The sequence below is a fragment of the Copidosoma floridanum genome, unplaced genomic scaffold (assembly GCF_036245765.1).
Source record: "Copidosoma floridanum isolate Cflo_tuat_1 unplaced genomic scaffold, Cflo_Japanese_pri ptg000008l, whole genome shotgun sequence".
NCBI classification, from domain to species: Eukaryota; Metazoa; Arthropoda; class Insecta; order Hymenoptera; family Encyrtidae; genus Copidosoma; species Copidosoma floridanum.
In genome coordinates this window covers 3,902,426-3,926,241 of record NW_028321885.1, presented here as the reverse complement: position 1 = coordinate 3,926,241, position 23,816 = coordinate 3,902,426, and the positions used below count along the sequence as shown (strand labels likewise).

General features: G+C 32.3%; 1 protein-coding gene across 1 annotated transcript in view; it reads left to right on the top strand.

The window, feature by feature from the left end:
- LOC106639005 (matrix metalloproteinase-14-like) overlaps positions 1-23,816 on the top strand; it is a 797,797-nt gene that overhangs the window by 20,504 nt on the left and 753,477 nt on the right. Inside the window, exon 2 of the mRNA XM_089589223.1 lies at positions 20,479-20,602. Coding sequence (XP_089445349.1) covers positions 20,479-20,602 — 124 coding nt within the window. The remainder of the gene's footprint in view (positions 1-20,478; positions 20,603-23,816) is intronic.

The window sequence follows — 23,816 nt, the reverse complement described above, 5'->3', positions numbered from 1 at the left end:
TCTTGCACCTCTAGCTTATTTCCTCTTTACTCTCTAGCATTGCTCTTTCTTTCCTTTAATGTTTCTTCTCTTTTCCTCTACCTTTTAAGCCCACGCCAGCGGGGCGCACATACGAATAGCTATATGCTATCGTTCGTTATATGTACGAGGCCGTAACGTTGACGTCTTTGGCAGCGATTTCCTTCTTTACTTGTATAGTTGATATAGAGAAAAGTTTATGTTATATTGTTTGTGATGTATATTACTTTCAGTTAGAGAGAAGGAAGTGGTTTTAAGCGCCATGTCCCTGCTTTTCCTATTGGTTTATTTAGCTGTATCTTATGTGTTCACATGTTTGTTTGTGTTTGTGCACTTCCCTCATACAAAAAAATTTTGTTTTTAAATTCTCTTTGTTACTTATGGTACATAATTTCTTACATATATTTTTCTTATTTTCATTTCTTAGATTCATTTATTATGAGCTATACAATGAATAATAAGAACAAGTTTTTTTACATGGAGTAATAAGTAATCACAGCATACAAGTATAATTGTTTTTCTTATCCTTTTTTTTTTGTTATGTGGTCAAGGATATTAAGGGTAAAAGGCTTACTGCTTTAAGTTCTTCAAAGTATTATAACAAGTGTCTGTCTTGTTGCTAATCCTACTATAAATTCTCAGCATCGCCATAGCAATTCTGATTGTTATTTTTATTACATACAGAATTTTTCACTCTTTTTTTGTATAATTTCTCTTATCATAATTTACCTATATTCTACTTTACATGCTGCTTCAAAAGAATTTAGATAATAAGATTACACTTATTACTTTATTAAGTTTACTAGAAATTCGCAATGTTGCTTACGTTCTGCTTATTTATTCTATAATCGTTATAATAGTACCGATAATTATAACCAGTGTTTTTGTAATTGGTAATCTGACTATAGACGTAATAATTATTAAAGCTATTTTTTTTCTTACTTTTATTATACAAAAAAATTTCTAAATACATATATGTATATAAATATATAAGTAGGGCTAACGCCCCCTGCGCGCTCCGCGCACTAACCCCCCACTAAGAGATTAAGAAGACAAATTAACAACATTACTCGTGTATTTATCAATGCAGGCTGAAAATAAGTTCACAACAGCAGAATACGTGACTTACAAAGGAAACGATAAAACACATGATTACCTTAACATAATTCAATTAACATAAATAATAATGTTCCAATAGTATTTTAAAATAATTTTGAAGAGAGTCTTCCATCACACGAATTAAAATTAAAAATAAATGCTATAGTAGTGTTAATAAGAACTTTAAGTATATTGGACGGTCTCTGGAGAGACACAAGATTAGGAATAACGTAATTATTTAAGTATAATACAAAAGCAGAAATAATCATGGAAGAAGAAAAAGCAAAGTGTATATTCCTAGAATAACATTAAAAACTGTCACCATATTATCATTACCTTTTGTCTGCTATATAGAACAGTTTCCCTTTGTATTAGCATGTTCTATATTTATTAAAAAATCAGAAAAACAGAGCTTTGATTCTTTAGGATTGTATATTACAAATTCTTTATTATCTTACAGACAGTTATACGTTGCTTTATTAAAATGTAAGAATCCAAAAAGAATTTTTATTCAAATTGCATCCAAGAATAAATCAGAAATTAAAAATATTGTTTAGCTAGAAATTTTTCAGTAATTCAAAAATATGTAACTTTGAAGATCGTCACATTAAAAAAGACGTATGTTAGTTCATAAAAAGCATGAAAAACAAATATGTGAAAAATGTGGAAAGGGTTTTAAAAGAACAGATGGGTTAGAATGACACATAAGATGTCAAAACATTAATCTAACAGAATGAATTATTGTTTTAAAGGCCTAATTGTGTTCGTCCATTCAATTATACCTCATTCTGAATTCTGTCTTTTACTTAATAAAGTCCTGAAGTAATCAAAAATCTTATATTTGGGTAAAGTAGACATGGACCAGAAAAAAATTTGAAGCATCAAAACAAAAGTGCAATCAAGTTAAACAAATAATGGTACTTCAGAGACACATAGTAAGTAAGGGGAAACGAATAGACAGAGGGAGACCTATGATCAGTGACTTAAAAAAACCGTAAAAACGAGGTACGACTTAGGTACTAAATTGCGTATATTTTTTAACATTTATGATGGTAAAACATTAGATAAATAAGTATTTTATGAGGGTGGTGGTTGAGGGGGTGGCGGAGGGAGGGGGCCCTGAGGGGGAGCAGGGGGGGGAGCTCACTCAAATATAATTCAATTAAAAATGACTTTAAAACAAGCAAACAACTACGTAAATCGTGGGGGAGCTGAGGGGGGGCAGGGGGGAGCAGGGGGGCTTAGACTTACTTTCGTCAATATAACTATATAATATAGAGAGATATATGATTTTTTTGTAAAGTTTTTTAAAGCCACAGATGTAATTGCTTTAGGGGATCACAGTGTCCAGCAATAACGACAGTAAGCTTACGCTACCTTTAATCTGTCTGATTTTCTTTTCAGACTTCTCTCTGCCTTTAGATTTTTTTTGTTTGTCTGTTCAACCCTGTATATTTTATGCTTACAGGTAATTTTTTGTCATCCTTATAAGTGTTGTATGAATTTTCGTTGACTGTAGCACCTCACTTTCGTTTCGGATATGCCACCTATTAATTATCTTATTTCTATTTTTATAAATATTGCTGGAATTATTGTTATTACAAACATTATTCTGATTTTTATTATTCTTACTACAAGTTTTTTTTTGTCACATTTTTCTTAAAGAATACTACGCACACATCTTGTTTGTTTTATGTTTTGTTTCCATATCGTTCTTATGTTATTCTTATGATTCCTCACTATAACTAGTGTGCACGTATGTCTTTACATTTGTGTTTTTTTGCCCTTAATATAATCGTTTGTTTACCTGCTTCTGTCAATGTATGTTTCTTTGTGGTGCGCACAAAGGCCACGAAAAAAAAAATTTTGTGTACGTACTTTATCAATACTGTTTCTTTAGAAGGACGTGAGTTAACTGTCTAAATGTTTGTAGGTTACGCAGTTATCAGTTTTTTAAAATTTTATTTCTGTCAAATTCGTTGCTTTCTCGCTAGTCGTTAAAAGGCCATGAGAAAAAAGACAGAAAATATACGTACACACATGGACGCATGCACACACATACACACACGTATGTTTATAGAAAGTGACTTATGCGGACGTCCACATAATTCCACTGTTGTCCTTATAATTATCCGTACATAAATATGATTGTCCACATAAGTTATCTCTGCATACATATATATATATATATATATATATATATATATATATATATATGTATATATATATATGTTGTTTCAGTTTTTATCATGGTTATAATTATAAGAACTATTTCTGGCAAATCTATTGTTACTTCCGTTAGAACCTTGGTAGTTTTCGTTGTTATTATTGTTGTTATAATTATCACAGTTATTTTTTCCAAATCTGTTATCGTTATGGTTGTAGCCTTGGCTGTTCTAATTGTCTTTGAATAAGTTTTGCTTATCGAAAAAATTCTCTTTTTTTTTATAGTTATTGTATTCTTTCCGTAGATTTTTCTATATTATTTTCCCTTTTCTGGCATTTCTCACCAACGTGCAGCTCTTGTTCATGATGCGTTCCTTTCGTCTACAGTATGCACAACTTGTGGTCAAATTTTCGTACTTATTTGTTGCAGTCAAACTTTTATAAGTATTGTTTCTGGCCACCGTTTTGTGTTCCCTTTCATCTCAATTTTCTGTCTTTCTGGCATCCACATAGAGTTAGAATATTTCGCACTATTCCATCGAATGGTCAAGTCCACTGCAAAATAAGCAGAGGCCATAGTTTATCGCACTCGGGTTACATTTTAGCGATTTCTTTATATCCGTTGGATTTTACATGTATGCACTTTTCTCTATTTATTCTACCTCTACTTGTGCCATCCTTATGTACGCATTACGCTACGTTAGTATATTGTCGTGTAAGCTAATTTTGCTACCTATTTTCAGTACAATTACTACTGCTTCGTCTAATGTTTGTGGGTTTTGGTAAGTTACTTAATGGTTATTTGGAGCCTGTAGCCAATAAAAAAATTTTATTTTTAACTCTTCTTCTACGTCTTTTTTAGCAACGTTTTTTATGTTGTAGAGTACATTGAGCTAGTATTATATAAGATTATTATTCGGCTTTCTAATGTCTGGATTTAGTCACAATACAACTTCACTAGCTTATTTCTTAGTTGCGACATGATTCTTAGTTTTACTAATAAAGTGGTGGCATTTCCGGTGCAAGTATACATATTTTATGTTTCTGTCAAAATTTAATCTATTATTAAAAACTGTGCCAATAGGAGATTGAACTTGCCAGCCCGACTCCGTAATCTGCTTGCAAGGGTTCTAATTAGAAATTTTTTACACATTGGTCCTACTGTGAAAGCTACCGTTCTGATCATTTGCTTGAACAATGGGAGTTTTACTGGATCGCCATCAAATATAGATATATCTTTGGCGAGATGGCTCAATGTAGCTACGGAGCTTTGTAACCCACGTGTGTGAGTCTTGTGAAATACATATCACGGCGGGTTCTAGGACGTGATTTTCCATATCCTCGTGCCATCGCCAATTTGCCGTAAATGATGCATATCTACGACTTTTCGTGCGTCTGTTCTATTACTAATGTTACGATTTTTAATAAAATTGTCTTCCTTATTTAATGTATTATTGTTTTCAATAAACAGGAGTCGCTTCCAAGTGTTAGATCCAGCCTGTGTTTGTTCGGGGATTCTCGTCATTCTCAAGTCCTTTATCATGCTACTTTTGTAATTTCAGATCAATGGAGCTAATGTACAGTTTTTTTGACGATTGCTCCATGTTGCACTGTCAGAAAAATTTCCCACTGTACTGTGCACACAAGAGCTTCCTGACTTCCTAGATTCATTTTCTGTCCTACTATGTTGGGTGTTAGTTTTTTTATCATCTTCATCATGAACACTTTTTTTTTCTTACTGGCCTTCTGCCACTCTGCCCATAATTTCAAGTCATGTTATAAATCCATTAGTATGACATCGTTGTCTATGTCATTCCGTGTTATTTCGTGTACATATGTGTGCCTTTCGTCTTCTTGTCCTTTTTCCTCAGATATATCGCTTACTTCCATGGTTCTCATTATGTTGACCTCCATCCTTTTTTTATATAGTTAGTCTCGTCACTTCATTAATTTTTTTGTTAGTCATGAGACACTTTTGTTGTTGTGTATTTTTGGTTCACTTAATAGATATGTGCACTCCTAATTAGTGTTAATTAGTAGACGCTTCTTGTTTTTCCTTCCGGTTAACTACTTCTTTTATTTATTATTAGTTACGAAAATTTTGTTTTGTATGAAGTGTTCATTGCTTTTATATCAAGTTTGTTTGGGAATTCAATTAGATATTTCAACCAATGTCCTTGAACTTTTTTATTATATTAACGCATAGGAACTATCTCTCTGGGCTCATATTTCCCTCGAGGGTTATGAGTATAGTATATAAGAACAATGAAAATTTACTTACCAGATTTCTGTCACTATGTTTATTATTATAATAATCATGTGTGTATCCATAAGTTAGCCTATGATCCTTCCGAGAGTTTACCTGCCTTTGTTTTTCCTCGTTGTTTGCAAACATCACCAACGCCTAATACATCAATAAACTTGAACTCTGGGATATGATTAACCCAGTAGAAGTTTCATCATGATAGCACGTGCGTCATTGCACATAGAAAAAAATTATTGGCTTTAAATTACATGGGGTTTTTGTCTTTCATCTCTGAATTATAATTTTCTTTCTCGTACTTGCTGTTTGTCTCAACATAACGATTAAAGATTTGGCTCATAACTCCTCTAAAGCTTTTTTTACCAACAAAAGCATATCTATGTATGTGAGCAGCTCTTATTCAACTTGGGGAAGCTTCAAACTTAAATGCTGCCAAATATGTGGATCAGACGTTTTTAAAGATACCTGCAAAGAGCAAGACATCAGTCTTTCAGCATAGATTAGAGTACTCTGTCCATCTTTCTGCGCATGCTTATAGTCTGCATCAGAAATTATACTATTATTTAACTTGCTGTGAAATTTTATTGCAAATGAAAGCCCTCTCTTGCTTAGTTTCTCTACGAAACTTTTATAGTCGTAAGGGAATACATCCTTTCTTAGAAAAGGTATCTTGTCTGCTCTTCACTATAAACTCGTTGGAATTTATGGCTAGTAATACCACTCTAATCCATTATTATTTTGTTAATTAAGTATTATGTTAATTTTTCCAAGAAGAAGGATACGAATAAGAACGAATCAATAAATTAAAAATTAATGTCACAACTTTTTTTGAGTTTCACGGATGAAATGTACTTCTACTTTTTTTGGACAATAAGGTTGATTTTTTCCTTGAAATCTTCACTTGTGGTCAACTCTTTAATGATTAAATATTAGTCGTAGCCTGTCACATTGTAAAATATTACTATAATAAATTTGGTATTCTGGTAGTTGATTTTGCAACATTTATGAGCAGCACCTCTGAATCTTCCAGTCAGATGACATTGATTTCGTACTTTCTTAAAATTTTTTTATTAAGTCACCGCAAGCATGCGTAGAATTCATTGGTTAAGGACTAACATTTATTGTTTTTAACAGTTCAGTATAATTAACGCATTCTATTTCTATTTTCCCTTACTTGTCTGGTACACCATCAGTTATTTTGTTTTTAGCTAATTGATTGATATATCGACAGTTTGTTTGACCTTAGGCTGTGTGTCATTTTCCTTTGTTAGTTAATTTATCATTGTATAGTTCATTATTGTCATTTTTATAGGCACAGTTAAACTATTCTTTATTTAAACTATTGACAAAAGTTTTAATAAAAAACAAACCATTTTTAAAATCAGCAATCACTGTAAGACAAGTGTTGGATTTCATATATAACCCTAGCGTACTATCAGGAGCTACAGCTTTTTAAATTTTTCTAATCTTTCGTTTCAGATAAGCTTTTTTGTTGTTGTAAACATTGGATCCTCGTTGTATTTCTGTCCCCACTTTCTCTGTTATTTTATCTGCTTGTACCTGTATTACTGCTGTTGTCTCTATATCTCCCTCTCCCAAGCTGTACAATTTAAATTAGGGTACCTTCTTAATGGTTGGATTGGCCTTAATTATATTCTGTTGCAATAGATCTAAGGTGTCCAAATTTATAACACTGTCACTTTAATTTGTACGAAATGTACTAGGTTTATTTTTCATCATTCTTTTGATAGATTGTATTTTTAATTCACCTTCGTACAAATTCCTTGATCATTTGATCTTTGGGTATCAGATCTATATAATCTGTGATAAAGCTATAGCTTACTGGCAATGCTTTCAGCAAACATCTTATTTTTTTAACTTTTGTTGCTTGTCCTACATTAGATTTAAATTTTTGTACTGATCCCTAAAACTGAGCTTAACATTTTTTCTATTTCTTAAAGTTATTAAACTCAATATGCTTTTTTTCCTTGACTAATCATCTGCAACAATGTGAATTTAGTTCTGTACATTTTTCAAAAGTTTAAATAATTTTATTAACCGCTTTGCTTTGTCTTATGTGGCCAACTTCTTAATCCAAAACTGTAATTATGATAATCACTCTGAATTTAAGGCAACCTCTGGTTTTTTTTTTTTTTTTTTATTGCTTATATTATGGTGACATTATCCAGCTAAATTTGTAATCACTGGACCATCATAGAATCTTTCTTGTTATGAGTACTTATTCAATTTCTTTACCAAACATCTAAAAATGTTAGATGACTTTTTCTACATTCAGTTCTTGTTGTACACTTGCCATTCACATATTTTAGCTTTTGTACTTAATTTTTGCCTCTGCTTTTTTAGTGACTCAATAATAGTCTTTGTTCTTGCCTCTTAACGAGACTTTTATCATCTGTGATCGCTTCTACAAATTTTTTAAATTTCTTCATTTTGGACTGGTAGTTTTACCTGGACCATGTATTCGGCTAATTTTTACAGACATTCGAAGCAGAGCGTAAACAATTAAAGAAACAAGACACAACGTTTTGCTACCATGTGATGAAAAAAATTAAACGTAGACTTTAAAGTATCATACTTTATATTCAAAATGGTCTTATTTTTTAATACACATTTATATTTTAACGACTAAAAAGTGACTGCTTACGACAAAACCTACAAATTAGTTGACTCTATCACTTTATGCTACTTGTGGAATTAGTAGTTATAATTTCCGTGAGTTTGTGCGCTTCAAATAAGCTTTAACATTTTACTCACATTGCAACAAGTGTATTTAATAAAGCAAGTGCACATCGTTTGATTCACTTTACTTTATAATTGATAACAAGTAATAATAAGACAGTAAAGAACCTTTTATCATTTGCAGTTTCCTGTCAGTAGATACATTAATTATATATTTATTATATTCAGACCTCTAAGGTTAATAGTTCAGAGATCTTGTTAAAACTTTGATGATATTTACAAAACAGATACTATTTGATTTTTTAAAGACCAGTTAGTTTACTTGTTTTTACTCGTGAAATTTTTAGTTAACTTAATAATATTTCTGATACCATGAAAATCACTATTTTCAAGATGTAGTTTCCATTCGTTTTGGAAGATATACGCGCAGAAAAAAACAACACACATTAAAATTCAAAAACATAAAGTTATATCTTATTCTTACTTAAAATATAGAGGCAGAAATAGCACTTTATTAATCACTATTAATAAAAATAAATTTCTGTCGTTCCTTATTTCAACATCGTACATTTGCCAAACCTTTTACTCTTCTTAAGACAAATTTTCATAAAGTCATCACAGCTTCAACAGCAAGAAAGTGACTAGAAAAACGTACTGTTTTTAAGCTAGCTCGCTACTCTCATACGATATGATAAATAAACTTTTATAGTATACTATTATTGAAGTCTTTCCATAACCCATAAGTAAAGTAGCATTATAAACCGCAATTGTTTTAAAGAACTTGGTAGTTTTGACCATTAACTATAATTATGAATATAATATACAAGCTAGCCTACTCTCATTTAGGTATTTGTCAAATTTTTTACTGTGTTAATAGTGCCAAAAGGTGCGTTGGATTGCTGTTGCAACAAACATCAAAGTATTTAAAAAAATTTACATTACTGTAAAAGTTCTCTGATATAATAAACTTTGTTTTCAAAATGCTTTTGCCTGTGATCGCATCTCTGCTGTTGGATGAGTTTCCGATTATTTTTATTAAGCACCTGTTTTAGTTTCCTATCTTCGTAGCACTTCTGGAGCTAGCCTAGCAAGGACCTCATTAATTTCAAATGATGAAAATCAACTTATCTCAATGCTCATGTATAGTACAGACGCAGCTACGTCCAAGTGTACACTGTACACATACGCATGAGTATTGGTACTCTCCTGTGACTTATAAGAGTCGTGAGTGCTGGTGCGCACATTTTTCTCCCTACTTTACTGCTCGATGACTGCTGTCTTATTGTCATTGTTGCTGCCAGAATTATCATTATCGTAGCAGATATACCTTCTGTATATTGGTGCTTAGGGTAGCTACCTATAAGTGTACACGCATGCTGTCTCCTTATTTGCGTGTCGTTACTCCTCATTTGCTAATTGTCACTGTTACCGTGGGATCGCTCATATCATTCCGCATGTATAGGTGCTGGACACAGTTGCGTACCTGTACGTAAACAAAACAATGATGGAGAAAGAGGCATCAGCAATGACTGATAAGAGACAGTCTGTCGATATGGTGCCAAATTTTCCTGATCCTACTGCTCTTGGCCTTGGAAAAGATAAATTAAAGCTGACATCCTTATTATCATCATCCCACTCCTGATGAGAAATGCAGCAGTGTCAAGAAACAAGTGCTGTTGCATTGCCATCATTAAATGATAAATTTTTTACATCCACTGAAACAAAGGAATACAGACAAATTTAAACATCAAATAATTTGGACTTTTTTAATTTCATCATATTTAATGAATCTTTTTTTAAATGGTATATTATAAATGATTAGTGGGCTGTGAATAAATCTTTATACAAAAATATAATAGGCAGGCACTTAGCGGGTACTTGGGGGTACTTGGCCAGTACTTACCGGGTACTTGCTGGGCATATGGTGTACTCTTGGCAGGCTTGTTTGGAGCTCTTTTAGGATTTTATATGCCTGCTTAGTGCTCGCTTAGTACCCATCAAGTGCCTTTTATGTGCCGGGTGAGAATTCTCAAAGTGCCAGGCAAATACCCGCCAAATGCTAATCAAGTGCCTGGCAAGTACCCACCAGGTATAAGCATTTGGCAGGTACTAGATTACCCTATATACAAAGAAAGGACTGAGCGCAACATAGAATTAAAGTAACCAGCACACCAGCAGTCAAAAAGAAGGAGTTCGTGCCAAAGGGACGAAAAACTTGTAAGTGTCAGTAGAATACATTAACCAGAAACCAAGTAGCATTTTCTATTACAGAACGCAACGAGGCCTTTCAAAGAAAATTAATATTATTGCTGATTGTGGAACACTATTGATAAAAAATAGTGAATTAAAAAGTCACAGTCAAGAATTTGATATTCAGGGTTAGCAGCTGGTATAAGTAAGTGTAGCGACCAAACTGGACAAAAAAGAGAGGAATAGGGAAGAAATTAAGAAAATCTGAGAGCTAACGAAAGCAAATGAAGTATTGAGGGTTATCAAGAACCCTGAAAAAAGTATTTTCGATATGAAGGTCATCGAAGTATTGGAGAAAGTCAATGAAGAACCAAACAAATTAAAGAATAAAGAGGGGAAAGGAGAACCACTACAGAATAAGCATACAACATAGCAGCTCACCAAAGCTCATAATTTGTAGTGACCGTAAATTTTTACTGGATTAAATACGATGTAAGCAGTTGATTTACAAATACTACGGCCACTAGTTCTTTATCGTAGGTGGGATATCATAGTTTTTTTCTTTAAAAGCAATGTAAGGCGTTTGTTTATGGTTCATTTTTTATAATTTTTTCCTTGGCTTTGTGTAGCCCCTTTTGCGTAATCAGAGGCGTCTGTTGTTACTGTAAACGGTTTTTTGAAATCAGGTGCTGCGAGTGCGGGTTCTTCTCATAGTGCGTTAACAAGTTTATTAAACGCGAGATTGTGCTACTCTTTACATTCAAGCTCTGCTTTTTTTCTTCAAAGTTTGAATGATAGCTGCGTAATTTCTACATAATTCTGGATAAATCGCTTATGATATTCAACAAATCTAAGAAATTGTTTTATTCTCTTTGTATCTGTAGGTCTCAATTTATTCCTTGTTGCTTAAATTTTCTTTGGTTTTGTTCTTATTGGCAAACCTATGACAAAATGCTCCCGAACCTTTGCTTCTTTCTTCAGAATTCAGAATTTTTTTGGCTTTATCATTAAGTTGACTTTTGCCAGAGGGTTTAAGAGTCATAAAAAACGCCTTTTATGCTTTTCAAAGTTTTGTGAAAATACCACAACATCATATTAATACACTTTAATTTTGTGTCCTTGCAGATCTCTAAAGGCAAGGATTATTTTGTTCAAGTATGTGATTAGAGAGTTTGTGCATCCCATCGGCATTTTTTTATACTGATAGTGACCGTCAGTCATAGGAATTGTTATATCACGTTTTTTGGCCTCATACATTTTTATCTAAAAAAATTGTGTTTTAAATCTACTATTGTAATACAAAGAGCAGTGGCTAAGTGCTCCAGTGTATCGCATTAAATCGGTAGAGACTAACAACTTTTAACGGTGATTTTGTTGATTTGTTTTTAATCAGTAACTACTTACGATTGCTTTTCTCCGTTTAGCCCTGCATTTTCTGGCACTGTTCACATATTAGAGTTGTACGGCGACTTAAACAATTTGACTTTACCTTACGGTTTGCTCAATCAGCTTTAATTGCTTAATTTTTATCTCTTTTTTTAATGCAGGTGTTTACTTTTACTGTTACAGGCTTATTTGTTGTCGTTTATATGTGATGTTCTTATATTCTCGTAGCCTTTAGCGGTTTATCATCTAGGGCGAATAAAAATGGGTTATGCTCTTTAAGCTTCTCAACGTGTGATTTTTCTCCATCATTACAGTTTGAAGTTTCAATGGGTTGAGTTTTTTTTTTTATCTGTCACTAATTTTTTTCGACACAACGAACTATCAACACGATCAGCCTGCATGAAGTTACAATTTTTTTTGTTTTCTCTGTGACCATCTGTGGCACTATGTGTGACCTCACTGAGTTTTTTATTCTCTTGATTACTTGTCACAAAAAGTCTAATCATTGCCTGTTTATGCTCAGCTTCTTACATAATCTTGTATTCTCATGAATTTATTTTTGGCACAGGTCTTCTTATTGTTTTATCACTTATAATAATGCTGTCTGCAACAACTTCTTCTTTATTATTTATAACTATAAAATTCCTGAATAATACCCCCTTTTTTATTTTTAGGAGGTTAACCCACCCTCCATCTTGACTTTTGTAATCATTTTATACCTACGCGGATATTACTTGTTTTGATCGGGCAAATCTTGAATATCTTATGTTTAATTAAATATATTTAAATTTCACCCATTCCAAAATATTTTTTAAAGCACATGTGTGGCCCTTATATAATTTGGAAATATCTCATTCTACGATGCCTTCCACGTCAATTAGGACATCATTCAGGACTATGCGAAGTTAGCCTATAAGGTTACTTAACGGTATTTCGACGATACCTAGAGTTCTTTGCTCTCCATGTGTTACGACTTTCATTTTTACTTGGTTCCTTCTATTGATAGATATATTAAAGAAAATATTGTCCCTTTCATCAGTTGAAATTTGCACTTCTGTATTAACATTAAATCTCACTTCTTTATTTATCAACTAAGGACTGTTTATAACAACTGATGAAGGTGCCCTACTTATGCACCTGCAACAATAACCCACTTATTTCTAGCTTTTTTACTTGGGTACTAGCTTTATCTGTCTTATCAACAAATGTTCTAGCAGCCCATGCAACGTTTACAGTGTCACTGTCAACATCCACTACTTCTTTCTGTCGTGTATTTATATTTGCGAGTGTTACTTCAGCTGCATTGTTGTTTTTCCTACCATTGAGCGTGCTTACGATTTTGTTGCTTGTTGGGAGATGCTTCATGCTTGGGGAGCGCATCAGGCATTGTTGAATTTTAAATTCTCCGCAAAGGGTTGACTTATCCTTACGTTTTGCGACTCATTTTTCAAGTGCGTGGTGTCGTTTTATTGCTGTTGACCCTGGTTATTATAACCCGTATTATATTAATACTGCCGCTTACAATTATAACCCACATATATACAATTGCTTTTATATCTATTGTTAAAATTTCAGCTCTTCTTCTTTGGCGTAGTATCATTACCTACATAAGCATTTTTTGGCCGCTAGCTGATGTAAGGATTGTTGTAATGGTTATTGTCTTAATAGTTATTATTATAATAGATTTTGTGATTAATAATATAGTTATCAGTAGGGCCTCTGTTTTTACCATGCTTATATTTCTTGTGCTGTCAAAAATAATTGTAATAACTATTGAAATGTCGACCTCTTTTCTGCGTAACATAAGATGAGTTATTGTACGCAGTTTTGTTCTTGTTCTCCTCTCCTCTTCGCACGATTCGTCAGGTGGCTTATCAAGATCAGTTAGTTGTCTGGTTAGTGCATTTTTATACAGCTTTTTGCATTTCCCAGAACTGTGTTTGTAGTGTTTTCTATAATATGAACACCGTACTTTTTTTTCGTCAAACCCATTTATTTTGAGTTTTGTGTCTGCGCTCTCCACTGGTACATCATGGGCTGCTACTCTGATCATCTTTTGCCCCTGTTTCAAGAATAATTTTTCTTCATAGTGAATTTCCCGTATGTTTGCTGTGTTACTTAGCGTAAATTCAGCTCGTCATTCATGTTTAAATCCACCTCAATCGCTTTTTCCAACATTCTAGTTGTAAAACTCGCTACGCTCCAGATATTTGGCACTTTGAGGTGGAAAACAAACTGTTTTTCTACTGGCAGCTTTTTTTAACGCAACTTTTCAATCTTGATATACGTGCAGGTAAGCGTTGTGCGACATCATTATCCTACTATGTAATCGTTGCACCCGTCCACAGTACTGAATAATTGTCTCGTTGCTTTGCTACGTTGCAAGCTTCAGTTGTCCAAGTAGTGTATCAGTGCCTTTTTCTGAATCGTCGTGATAGTGTGAGCAAAAATTCGTCCACTGTATTGAAGCAAGAGTGAAATGCTCGCAAAATTAATCGGTTTCTATACCCTTTAATACATTTACCAACGTTTCTATAAAATTTTTTTATTTTGTGGAGCTACTGCCTATGTCTTCGTCATTACCATCTGTTTTAATAGTAGTAATTGCTTAGGATCCCCATAAAATATTCGTATTCTGCTCGATGTGCTAATAAGATGGTTGAGCACGTTAAAATTAGACCCCTGAGATGATTGTAGCTCATACCTTCGTTGGTGTGAGCGCAGATCAGAATGTGTTCCAGGCTTTTTACCAACATTGTAATAATTAGTTCCCAAGCCTTAAAGTGGGCTTGTTTGCTCATGCTCCTGCTTATCAAAAGGCTTTTTAAATGGATTTAAGGGATTGTCGTAATTTTTATTGGGTAACTTTTGGGTTTAACTATTTTCTGTCATATCTAGACCATATTTGGTATCTTGATTATAGTAGAAAAGCTCGAAAAATCTGTCTCGTACTAAGTTATTTATTTGTTTAAAATTCTAACTTCCTTCTTCAAACTTTCTTTCGTAAATCTTAGACAGGTCCTTGTGGTTCGCGCTCACAGGCCCTCTGGTACCAGTCCATTTTGATCTGGTATTAACAAGCGTGTTTTGTAATATTAATTTCTGTTTGACTTCTGTTGCATTTCTTCTCCTGAAAGTATTTGTTCCCACTTGCTGTTCTGACGCATATCTTGCTCGTTACCTAACGTTAGACTCACTATGCCCTGCCGCTCCAGTTGTTTTGTCACTGTTATTTTTGGTCTGCTAACTGAGAATATTCCCGATGGCTATTAAGTTTTTCAATAACTATTCTTCCATTGGCATAAATTTTAATTCGGCTCTAAAATTTTTTCTTTTTGTAGCTTCATCAACTCTCATTGTATTTTGTAGCAGCTTTTTCTGTTTTTCAAAAATTTTGGCTTTTACAAAACATATGACTTTAAATCATGCTTAAGTATAATCACTATTGTTTTCACCTCCTCTTGGGCAGACATAAAAATTTTGTTTATACTTATTTTCCCACTTATTACTTTCTTTATCAAATTTTCCATGATACGCATATGATTTTTCGTTCTTTCTTTTTGCTCTACTATTTATCGCAAACATGATCGTTCAAGAGTTTATTAAAAAATAAGTCTTATCCCTTTTTACCTTGTTTCTAAGTTACTGTGCTTTGGTCGTACCTTGTCTTGTTGTTACTTAATATGTCTCAATTACATTCCACAAGGTTTAAAATTATGTTGCAAGAAACAATTTAGTTATCATCCTGCCCACAAAATAATACAGAAATCTAACACAACGAAAGGAGAAAACTTTGCAACACGACAAACTAACATCGATTTCTTAATACATACATACACTTAACCCCAGGGACCGTATAAGTGTAATCAATGGTAAATGACAAGTAGTTACCCAGTAGTACAATGACCATCACTGTACCCCATTTTAGTTTATCTTTGCTGCTGCTCGATCAGACCGTCCTTTCCTGATAACGTCAATCCCCTGGTGATTTTCCTTTTTTTTTATTCTTCCTTCGTAAAGGCAAGTTTCTTTCTTTCATGATTATGCTGCAATGATAATGGCAGTCACTTTCTCTTTGTTTAATCCTTTATGTCTCGTAGCACAACACTATGTATTTTTACAAAAAATCGTGAGCGTGATTGCCTGATAGAAAAAGAAGACAAAAAAAAATTTTTATTTATTACACGAAAACCATCCTACATATAATACCAATCTATCACACTAGTCTGTAAATCATGTAAATATTATTGAATTCGTAGAATATGAGATATTAAAGTTTTCTACAAAAGTTTATATGCTGAATAAGATCCTTTGACTGCAATGATCAATACTGACGTGGATTATTATTCACCCCGCTTTAAACCTTTCAACAAAACTGTAAGCACTTCATATAACAAACATACATGCATAAAACGTTAACTCTATATATAACTAAAGACTTATGTAAATAAATCTTTTCCAAAAAGTTTTTGTAGTTTACGGATGAGAAAAGACATTGATGTTATAAATTAATCAATATCCGTAAACAAAAAGTAGAGATACATTAAGGGAAATTTTGATGATTTCAAAATGGTTTCGTTTCTTATGAGACCTACCAAATGCTTTTTCAACAACTTTCTTAAGGTATGAAATAACAGATAGGGACTCATGTCAATGATATGGTAATATTTGCCTTCAGAGCGTAAGAGTGAGCGAGAAAGATAAATTATATTTTTATGGTAACGCAGGAGAAAATTGTACTTGAAAAATCACTTTTCAAGAGATTTTTTGAGGTTAGAAAAACATAAGAGAACTTTTGTAAAGAATAGATTCACGTCAGTATTGAGCAAGTAAAACTGCAACAAAATGGTATATTTCTATAAATTGACGATAACTGGAGTGATCACAAAACTCGAAAATCTCATTTTTTAGAGGTTTTTCGAGGTTAGGGAGGACAAAAATTATCTTTCGTAAAGGAGTAGGTCTATATTAATACTAAGCAAGTGAAGATAGATCAAAAGCTTATGTTTTCATAAATTTTCGATAATATACGTGATCGTAACACTTGAAAATCGTCTTTTTTAGAGATTTTTTGAGGTTAGAAACGACAGAGACACTTTTAGATGATAAAGAGAAATTTATTTGTTTTATCTTGGTACAAATGTGTAGCAAAAATATTTGTAGTTGATTTTTCATTCAGTTATTTACTTACAGTATCGCAAAAAAGAGCTAACGGTGAGGTAGCTCATTTTTGGTGGCCATATTTATCCACCACATTTAAAAAAAAAGACCATTGCTTGAAAGGATCTACAATTTAGTAGCTGTAAAATAAGCCCAAATAAAACTATCAATGCTGCTCCAATTTTAGGACAGCGAGGGTGGCCAAGTTAAGAGAGAACTCCCCAAATATGTAAACACATATGTGTGTGTGTGGGGGGGAGGTGTGTGTATGTGTCATTAGTCGTATCTTGCTTTTTGATATTAATAAAACTTATGCATTCTCCTAGTTATAATGTTGCATTTAATTACTCATGTTGCTGCTCAATAGTAATTGGATGAATGGAATAGTAGGAGGCAAGACAGGAAAGTAGACGAGTTGAATTTGTCTTTTAATTGGCTTCTTGAACGTTGCGCTGTATTTTTGTTTGATGGTTAATGAAGAGAAATATTCTTTTAGGAATATCTGTTGTCTTCTTTCGTTAAAAAAAAATGACAAGTCTAAAGATAGTAATAAATTCTTTAACCGATATAAGTGTCAGTTCTTTTATCTGAATGCTTTCTGTGTCTACTTAAATCTCTCTGCTTCACCTTCGTGCAGAAATATCTTTCTAGTCCACTACGTATTCAAGTCTATTACCAAGTTTAATTTTTGTTTCGGATTTTAAAAGAAAAAATACTTTAAAAAGAGAGGGCCGACAAACTTATAAACATTCATCTAAAAGAAAACTTTACCAGGGTTTTATATTGATCTTATAAGTGCCTTCCCTACCTTACTTTGAAAGTGAGGTATAAAATAAATTTTTTTACATATGTACTTACGTGCTAGTTGATATGCACAACAGTAAAAATTAAACTTTTAAAACCATCTGTCTTCATCTCTCGCCTTTTGTCTCCTTAATCTTGTGATAATCTGCAATTGGTATCCTTTTCTTGTTGGCTTTTGGCCTGTCGTCACCACTGCTTGTAGAATATGAACGGAACTGTTGTCTCTAATCCGATCTTCGGCCTTCCAATTTTTTTATCTTCGTTCTCTTGTCAGACTGCACTATTTGTGCTTTCTGGTGAAATTTTTGAAACGAGTAAAATAAATTTTTAAAAGTTCTGTTTATTACCAGACCCCACACTTAGCCTTAAATCTGTGACGTGAAAGAATTTTGGTAAGGAGGTGCGTCGTGAGAATGACCAATAGCAATGGAAAGAATGCTAATAATTAAAATAATAATAATAATAATAAAAATAATAATAAAAATAGTGATAAAAAGAGTAATCTGCTTGTTCCGTTTTATCATGTGTCTTTTTGAGCAATGAATAGGAGAAGGGTATCTTAATACACAAGATCTTGGTGTGTTTTAGTATTTTTTATTAGCATTTCTGGAAAAGACTTGTTGAAAATTTCTGATAACAAATTAAAAGTAACAGAACTCTGATTACTAGGAAATATCTAATAATGGCTTATATTGAGTGCAAGCCGGGATGACTCTCACAAGCCTAACAGATCTTACACAGACCACATGGACTTGAAGGTTAAGTTGTGGAGTGTTCCTTATAACTGTTAGACTCTACCTTATTAGAACTAAGATACAGCTGTACTAACTTGGACAGTAAGGCAAGTTTTGAACGGTTTTCTTGTAGCCCGACGCTTGAAGAACCTTACAACATTGGTTGTTTCAGACAGAGAGCTATAGAACAGTAAAACAAAGAGGTGTTACAACTTAATTTAGCAGAAGAAAAAGTCAAAAATCTTAATAATGACGTGATTCTAAAGTGATCTTTTACAATTAAACGTATTGCAGACAAAATTAAAACAGATTTGTTGCATATAAGTAGCGCTATAGTAGTATTAAATTTTATTTTGAGAGAAGATTAATTTTCTTAGTATACAAACAAAACTGTCAGATATTTACATCAGTTAATGAAGTACAGGCGAGATTTAGAATTAAAAATCTAAATATCACAACTCTTATATGCACAGTTAAAAAATGCGGTCACTGAAATAAAGAGTGACTGTAAAAGCTGCCCAAAAGGTTTTAAAAACCAGAGTATAGTTAATTTAGAACTAACGAAGTTAAAAGACTGATCTTAATTTCTCATAGAATAAATAAGAATCTCAATTCAAACAGCATACCAAGGACAAAAGTGTTTGTAGAAGTCGCTGAAGGACACTTTCTCGGTGGATCACTTTAGTTGATAACAGTTTATTTTAAATAGAATTTGCTAGATGCAAATAATGCAACAAAATTCTTTCTACATGAGGAATCAGTTACTCTTTAATACAAGGTGATAATGACTTTCAGAAAAGTGACTCTTCAGATCTACGGTTTTTATGGTGCCATCAAAGAAAAATATAAATATAAAAATCTTAATTTTTCAGTATAAAAATTTTAGTAAATTATTTTTTTTTATTTCTATTACAATTCTAAAACTTTTTCGTGATTTACTCATACAATTTTATAATAACCGTTGCTGTCTTAGAGATATTAAAAAATACAATACATGTCATCTACATATCCATACAAATACAAAAAATTGACAATTAACGGAATCGATATAACTTTATTTTCCAAATAACTTATAAAAATCTTGGCGAGTAAAAGGCTAAGTGGTTTACCTATTATCAGCCCCTTCTGAACAATATATAAAACTAAGATGCGATCCCTTATAGCTTCGATCGAAGCAATACTTTAAAGGCTTCTTAAAAATAATTAAAAAAACATTGTTTGTTTTATTTTGTAAGGTTTCATTTCCTATAAACTTTCATACTTAGTTTACCAGTACACTCGAAAAAACAATTTTGATATTACATTCTACCATCTTGTGTCTTTCGTGAACCTTCAAATAATTAATTTCATTCATCAGTTCTGATAAATTCTTAACCCTTTATTTGAAACTACGCTTTGTATTAAATAATATACTGTATATTAATTTCTGTTAAGTTCTACACAATGGCATGTTAATAAGTAAAACTATTCGTCAATTAAAGCAAATTTTTCTTATGTAGTTCTAAGACCAAATATAATTTAGGTGGTAGAGTGTCACAAGACAACTAGTGAATATTATAGACTGTTACCGAACACTGAGCTGTCCTTAAATGTATTTTTTTTTCTTTGATACTTTGTGGTTATGTCTCTTGGTAACACTAGAAACTTATGCGTATTGCAAAACCCTAAAGTATTTAATGTTTAAAATTATTGTTACTAGTTATAATTATTCACTCCTAATCAAGAATAAAGTTTCTCTTGCTTCTTACATACTTCGCTTTCCAGGTACAAAAAAAAAACGTTTAATGTAATGATTAGTTGTAGCGTTATAACACTGTTTGGCAACTCAAAAATATTCGTGAGGAAGAACATATTTTGCTTACAAATGTTAACATCCCTCATTAATAGTTATTTAAACGCTTTTATTCTAAGTAATATGTACACTGGCGTAAAATCAAGTAATTTTTGTAATTATTTCAGAAATACTTATCAAGCTATGGATATCTCCCACAGACAACTGTTGTGAGTGGTGGCATCATTTCCGAACAAGCAATGTATCAAGCTGTGGCAGCATTTCAATCATTTTCTGGTCTTAACGTCACAGGTAGTACTCCAACCATTAAGTATAAGAATCGAGCAGCTTAGAAAAAATGTTTGAATAAAACTTAATGGACAAACAAAAATGAAAAAATTTTCATAAATGATGTTCTGATCTGTTTACACATTTTTTGTATACAAAGGTGCTTATACTTTAATTATAAATTAGGAAAAAAGTTCATTGGTATCGTATGAAATTAGACTTGAAGAACTTCACTATCGTTGAATCAGATTCAGTAACATCGATAAATTTAACCTAATTTTAAATTCAACCTAATTTTAATTTTAAAATTACGTAACTACATTGGCAAACTTCCATACTACATTTCTAACTCCTAGGTATTTTTGCTTAGTAAGTCAGTAAATTTGTTATTTAGCATACTGTTTTATAAAAGTTCATAGGATAAGTTTAAAATTTAACGGTAATAAAAGAAAATTAATTTTTTTTAATTAATAGTCTTAGTTCTAAGAAAAAGGAAACAACAACCTTTGGAGGTTACCTTTTCTAGTCAAAAAATGGACTTAACTACAACTTTAGTACTTATTGAATACAACTTTACTAGCACTTCTTTTTTAAATAAGAATCCCTAACAACCCCTTAGTTAGGCTGAGATAAAAGTTAAATAAATAAACACAGTTAACAAGACATCCTGTTAAATTGTAACATACCTATGCAACTCTAAGAGGTTAATAGCTATAGCATATTTTCTATCTCTTCTGTTGCTGATTATTCTTTGAATACTTTTAACGTTAATGACATTCTTACAATTACAGGATATTGCACGAAAAATATAGACTTCAGTCAGTAAAAAATTATACTGTTCCTATAAAAAAAACAAAAAGTCTACTTTATTATCTGAACTAGCTCTTGCCTTGATTTTCTTACTCTTTAATACATTATACGAAAAAAACTTAAAAAAGGTATATTAACTTTTTTCAAAAATAAGTAAAGTGTTGTTGTGTAGTTACCATCAAGTTAAATCCCCTAGACCTTTCACAATATTTGTTAAATTTTTATAGCTAACTTGAACATCTCTTAACTTATTTTTTAAATACATAAGAACAATAAAGTAAATTCTTTTATTAAATAACCCTACCAATTTGAAAAGTAGAGCTGTCTGGCAAAAAAAAGACAGTTTCAGATTTTTCGGTAAGGTAAGTGTTGCTTACAAACCTTTTTTGTCAGCAGTCTTTGGTTTACAATAAAAAAATGGTTATCAAGAATTCAATTCACTTATACGTGACTTATTTATAGAAATTGGAAGGGAATAAAACAAAACAGTTCTCTAATTAATTTTAAATAAAATTCGTCTATGGTATTTCTAATATTTGTTTAGTTTCAAAATCGGCTAGTTCTAGGTTTTTACATCTAACTTATATGTAATTCGTTACAATTTCCAGAAATATTGCTTTCTAACTTACAACAAGTCTCTTAATTAACAATTACTATTAGAACGATATTACACTCTATCTTTGTGTACATGCTACACTATTAGTAAAACTTTCTGTGAAAGCTCCTTAAGCTTAGTATTTTTTGGTTTTAAGAACACTTTGTGTCTTAACAGTAAGTAAATTCTCATATTCTTAGCACTATTATATAATCTTTAATAGTACGGTTTAGGCTATTTATTTTATACTTAGAGATTTATTATGTCATTCAATTAACTTTGTAATTTTAACTTTAGATATTGTTTTTCTTAGATCTATTTTTTAAGTTCCATATGAAAAACTGTCATACAACTGCCATTTTCACTATTGACTAACTCTGACTAACTTAAAACAATAATGTATATTTACTTTCAAACAATCTGTCACGTTTTTTACTTAATAATCCCATACCAAAAAACAAAAAAAGATTGAGATGTACACTTTTGCATTTTAAGTATTTTGCACACACATACCTGGGTCGTCCGTTTGATTACACAGCTCCACAAGAAGAAAAAAAAAATTGAACTTCTGACCAGACCATGTAAGTCTTATGTTTTTTGGGTCGCAAAATTTGAATCCGAGGTCTATTTTATTTCTGCACCCTATGATTTTTCATAAACTAAAAAAATTAACTTAAAAATCCGGTAATTTCTTCTAAATTTAATCTATTTATTTTTTAATACAAAAACCATGTGTACTTAATGCCTAATCCCCTCGATCAAAGAAAACTCTAACCATATAACACTTTAACCCAAAAACTTCATAACTATGCTACCCTATAACCCCATAGCTACTTAACCCCATGACCCCACCTCCCGAAAAATAAACAAAATATTTTTTTGACTATGCCATGGTATTCTAATGTTTTTTGGGTCGCTGAATTTGAATCCAAGGTCTGTTCTACTCCACCATCTTAGGGTCTTTGTATTTAATATTTAACCTACTCTTAGCCTTACCCAGGAACAATGACGTGGACGTAGTAGGCTTATGTTCCCTTTGGGGTGCTTGATCAGCGTGAGTCCCTTTGCCTCTCACGTCTCGGGGTGCTTGATTAGCGTGAGTCCCCTTGCCTTTCACCTCTCAGGGTGCTTGATTAGCGAGAGTCCCATTGCATCTTACGTTAGTAGAATCACATCAACTTTTTTCTTTATACTGTCTCTTACTATACCCTTGTCTTTTGTCTTTTAAGCTTCTGCGTAATGGTTTTCTCTTGCGCTTGTTTTCGGGAACCTCTACTTCTCGCTTTAAATTCCAGCAGGAATCTGCCAACATATTTTCATCCCATCTTCCTTGATAGAGGCGGTCTATTTCTTTCAAATCCTGGTAGAAGCGTTCACTTTGTTCCTTACTATAGTCACCTCAATTTTCCGGGAACTTATTAAGGTGTGAATTTAAAAAATGCAGCTGTAAATTCATATAACAACCAAAATTACTGAAGTTTTTGACCATTTCATTTACTATTCTCTTGTTATTATCACTTTTATGGGTCCCTAAGAGATTTGTAGCAACATTTTTGAAACTAACCCACGCTAATTTTTCTGTGGCACTCATAATACTTATGAATTCACTGTTACGAAACATTTTGTGGATTTGAAGTCCATCAAAGATTTCTTCATTTAATTTGGCATCTGATACATTTGGAAATTTTCTTTTTAAATATACAAAACAATGTCCATTTTTATCCAAAGCCTTAACAAACTCTTTCATAAGGCCCAGCTTTATATGTAGTGGAGGAAGAAGAATCTTAAATGAATCAACGAGAGGTGCGCTCATGACATTTGCAGATCCAGGAT